The 5,000-nt window shown below is 39.6% G+C and overlaps 1 protein-coding gene across 2 annotated transcripts in view; it reads left to right on the forward strand.

Moving 5' to 3' along the window:
• LOC113808161 (transmembrane protein 8B) overlaps positions 1–5,000 on the forward strand; it is a 21,082-nt gene that overhangs the window by 12,932 nt on the left and 3,150 nt on the right. For both annotated transcript variants that reach the window (XM_070119403.1, XM_027359495.2), the window contains 5 exons: positions 2,053–2,264; positions 2,538–2,682; positions 3,200–3,415; positions 3,633–3,857; positions 4,051–4,197. In XM_070119403.1, coding sequence (XP_069975504.1) covers positions 2,053–2,264; positions 2,538–2,682; positions 3,200–3,415; positions 3,633–3,857; positions 4,051–4,197 — 945 coding nt within the window. The remainder of the gene's footprint in view (positions 1–2,052; positions 2,265–2,537; positions 2,683–3,199; positions 3,416–3,632; positions 3,858–4,050; positions 4,198–5,000) is intronic.

Raw genomic sequence — 5,000 nt, forward strand, 5'->3', positions numbered from 1 at the left:
ACTCGCCATGACTACATAAATATCTGTGAGGGTGATTAGACTCATTTCGCTTTTAGAAAGGGGCTATTGTGCTTTAGTGGAATGTAATGTCCGTGAGCCATGACTGAAAGAGTGCCAGCTCCAGGGAAGATGCTATTTCCATGCTCAGAATCCTATTCTTGGCTGCCATGACTGACAGCACAAGTTGTATTACAGGATATTAAATATTACAAAAAAAAAAAAAATGTTACTTACTGTTATTATTCTTGCACTGAGTTATGGACTACTTAGAGAGAGGATATTGCATCTGTGCAAGGAAAACAGGTTATTACCATCTGGATTGAGCAAATCAAATGACAAATGTGGACATTGGAAAAGGGTAAAAAAAAACAAAAAAACTTAAAAGCACTTAATGAGAAAAGAACATTGCAAAGGGGAGGAATAGTTTTGTCACCGCATACAAGTGTTCTTGTGCCCAGCCTACAAGCCACACACCCATCAGAGGTCACATAAACCGAATGTTCACCCACACCCATTAGAGGTCACATAAACCGAATGCCTGCATTTTGGATTATATGATTGCCCTGAAGCATCTGGATCCAGTTGTTAAGTTTAATGTTCTCATATCTCAGAACAATCTAATAACTTTGGCTTGATATGCTAACCTTAAATCCTCTGTCTCCTTTTGCCCATCATAAAATGAAAATAAAAAAATTTGTAATGAAAAAGACAAAAATTTAAAAGGAGAGCAGGATGAGGAAAGCCATGCAGGTGAAGGAAAGGAGTCTTGGCTTGAAGGTTTATTGCTGAAGCTAGATGTAAGACCCCAAGGGATTCCCCTTCTCCCTGGGTGTCGAGGGTGGAGGGGTGGAGAACTAGACCTCGTATGTTGTCATCCGTCTGCTGTATCTCTCTCTCTCTTTCTTTCTCTCTGACAAGATGTGCCCTTTTATGTGGTGGCTCCCCTTGGGGCAGGTACTTATTTCCTCCCACTGGAGTGTCAGATTTATTTGGATGTGAGTTCACAGGGACTACTGTTTACAATTCTTAGGAATTCTTACTTTTTCCAGCTTTTGTATTGAACACAATTTTCCATCAATCTTTTTTTTCCCCCCTCTCGGAGGCAGGGTGAGTTTCGCCCATGTTTGTCTATTTTATGGTCCTTTTGTACTCCTTTCTCCCTTTGTTTCTCTACTTGTCTGCCTCTTCTACTCCTCTTCTCTTGTGAAGTGGCAGATTGGTTTTATTAGCTCTATATCTCTCCCTCCTGTTTGTTTTTCTACTGCTTTTGTCCAGGAGCAGTAGAACGTGCTCTCTCAGCTGTTGCTGGGAGGGGAAGAGAACAAAATACAGGGCTATGTGACCTTGTTTGGGGAGAGGGAGGGAAGGAGTGTTGCTCCTCTTACTGGATGTGGCTGGTGGAAACATGTAGACAATGCCAGATTTTTTAGTGAACACTATATATGTCTCTTTTATAATGAACTGTAAGGAAATGACTCACCATTTTACATTAAAAGGATGGTATCATTGTACTTTTTGGAGAAGGGATATATATGAGAAAGATTCCAAAATGGATAATGTGTAGTATCAAACCATTCTTTATATACTTCGTATCTTGATGATTATTCACCATATTTGTACATGCTTTACAGTATATCCTTGTCATTGTGAACCTTTTTAAATATGTAGAATTTTAAAGCTTATGCAAGAGTTTTTTAGGCTAATTTAATTCTTTAGCTGCAAGACTTCTGAATGATTTAGTTTCTAAAAAAAAAAAAAAAAAATCTAAACCCATAGCTAAACAAAAAATCACTCAATTAATTATACTTGGTCTATTGGGGTTAAAGGGAAAAACAGGTTTTGTTAGAGACACTGAATGCCACTGATTTAATTTGAATGTTTTTTTTTTATCCCCTATTGATACGAGGTTCATGCTAGCAATGATTGATTTGATCATCTATCATCTAAATAAGTTTCAAAGGTCGTACAATTTTACCTGAATGATCATTTGTGCCTCCATCAGCAACATTTGAATGCAGTTGTCACTTCACTCTTTCTTCATCTCTCTCTCAGAATGCAACAAGCCAGCTGATAACGGTAGTAGGGTGCATTCGAAAAGCTCGCCCTCCAGAGGTCAAGGACGACTTGCTGGTTTGTGATGACGAGCAACTCACACTCAACATCACCTCCTTCTCGGCAAGCACTGTCACGGACTTCATTCTGATTCCATTCCCAGAGCCTGACACTTGGTTCCTTGCCCTCCAGACAATCTGCTATTACAAAGGGTAGGCTGATCTTTTATGAGAGAATCATCTGAATTTCTAATGTTCTCTTGTTTTTTCTTCTCCTTTTGAGTCTGTGATTCTACAGCATTCTGTGATAGTCAGTGTTATTCTTTTTCATACAAGCAGATATTGAATTTTAATGGAAGTATCAATCAGTTTTCTTAGGTCAGGGAAATTAATTGTCTATATCTTAAAGCATTCTATGTATGTGTCAATAGTTTGTACAAGAGTTAAATTTGGCTGTCTATTATTATTATTATTTTTTTCAAATAGGGTTAAAGCTCCATGCAAGATAAATCAAGTCATGGTTAGTGTTGACATCCGAACTCAGCCTTGCGTCTTCACTGGGGAGCAACCCTGTGGTGGTCATGGTTTGTGCCAGGAAACGCATCGTGGCATGTTTTTCTTCACCAGTTGTGTGAGTTGCTTGTTGTATTTTTTAAAACTCCTCTTCCTCTTCCTCCTTCTACTCCTCTTCCTCCTCCTCCATATCCTCTTCCTCTTCCTCCTCCATACCCTCTTTCTCTTCCTCCTCCATATCCTCTTCCTCTTCCTCCTCCATATCCTCTTCATCGTCCTCATCCTCCATATACTCTTCCTCCTCCTCCTCCTCTTCCTCTTCCTCTTCCTCTTCCTCATCCTCCTCTTCCTCCTTCTCCTTTTCCTCTTCCTCCTCTTCTTGCTCCTACTCCTCTTCCTCCATATCCTCCTCCTCCATATCCTCCTCCTCCATATCCTCCTCCTCCATATCCTCTTCCTCCTCCTCCTCCTCCTGCCACCTTAAGAGTTCATACAAGATAATGCTACTACCATAGCAATGTGGACTGTATGTAAAAGGTATACCAAACCATTATTGTGTGGTTTGGAACATTAGTGGTTAACATTCTAAAATAAGGTTTGAAGATTGATAATCATGTCTTGATATTTTGTTACAGATTTGTACAGCTGGCTGGGAGGGATGGGGTTGTGAGGATGGAGCAGCCTACCAGGGTTGGAATGCATTCCTAACAGGACTTTGCTTATTGACTGTTAGCAATGTTTTCTTTATACCACCCACAATAATTGCCATACGCCGCCGCCTCTATGCCCAGGCTCTCCTGTTCACTGCAACCATGATTGCATCCATATTTTATCATGCTTGTGATAATGAGGTAAGAACTGTCTTATTATTTTCTTAAGGTATACAATGTATTAGTGATTAAGAGAATGACAGAATGGCAAAGATACTATGTTTCCTCAGTTTATTATGCAACTTGTGCTTATCTCAAAATAGATTGGTACGAGGCTGTTACTGAAAAAAATACTACCTTGATAAAATTTCCCTTTTTTATGTCTAAAACATCACCTCTTTTTTCATTCATGTTTCAGGTGCTGTCATATTGTTTGACCAAATATGAGGTGCTGCAGTTCACAGACTTCTTCTTCTCACTACTTTGCTTTTGGGTGACAATTGTCAACTTAGCTGGGATGGATGAAACATTATGTCCCTTTTTACACACTCTTGGAGTTGTTATTATTGCTCCTGCCGTCCAGTATAGCAGAACAGCCTTAGCATCCTTTACATTTCCTATGGCTGTTGCAACTGCTATTCCAGTGAGTATCAAGTGTGTTGTTTACTTTTCCAGGGTGTTTTGGTGATTGTAGTCATGCTAGGGATCACTCTTGTTTCAGATTATCCAGCTTATTTCTAGAATCCATTTATATGTCACCAGTAATTTTTCTAAAGATTAAAGCAGGATAGGTAGTCCGAAAACATATTTTCTCTTACTTTTCCCTTTTATTCCAGATCTGCCGCATTCTTTACCGGCGGTGGCACAAGGGATCTTGGCCTTCAGTCCAGCCTCGTCAGATACTCTACCGTGGGACTGGCGTGGGTCTTGCCCTCGTTGGCCTTATGATGTTTGCTCTTATACAGACCAAGGATAACTACAAAGTAGGTATTGTGTTATGGCACTGCATTTAGATTGAAATGGAATGTTGGTTTATACGTCATTAAAAACACTTGTTTGCCCCATTTCTTGAATTTTGGAGAGAAAAAAATAATCATTTTTATCTTTATAATTAGTGATCCATATAATCTCCTGGAATAATTTAGCCACAGTCAAAACTGAAAGTTGAAATTCTCTTCTGCACTACATGTACATTTAGGTGAGGATGTTCTCTTAGCCAGATCAGATTTAACCCACAAATGACGGGAGTCTCATATCACCCGAAAAAAAAAACATTGCCGGGTGTCCCGCCAGTGTGACGCTGTATCGGGGCTCGCACTCTGATGCAACAGTGGGCCGCGGCCGGTGCGCGGGCAGAATCTGGGGCAGCCCCACCCGCCGATTTTGTAGCCGCCTGGAATCTTTTATTTTCGGCTTCAAAATATACCAGCGGTAATGGGTTAAGGGGGCCATCGCACTCAAGAACGAAATTTGTTAATTATGATTAGATTTTCGCAGTTTTTTATGTTATATATATATATATATATATACATGTACTAGGATTTACACCACTAAGTTTCATATCATTTGGATAGTAAACAGTGAAGCTATTTATGAAAAAACAAGGTTTTGAAAAATCTCAGACCATTTACTGTGCATCTACAACAATCAAAACACTCTGATCTAAAAATGGACCAGCATAGTCAATATGTAACCTCTGCTAAGCTGTACCAGCATAATCCCAAGAGTGTGACTTTATTGGCATAGAATTGTTTGTTATAAAGCACATCCTTCACATATCTTTATG

The sequence above is a fragment of the Penaeus vannamei genome, unplaced genomic scaffold, assembly GCF_042767895.1.
Source record: "Penaeus vannamei isolate JL-2024 unplaced genomic scaffold, ASM4276789v1 unanchor153, whole genome shotgun sequence".
In the NCBI taxonomy this organism is placed as follows: Eukaryota; Metazoa; Arthropoda; class Malacostraca; order Decapoda; family Penaeidae; genus Penaeus; species Penaeus vannamei.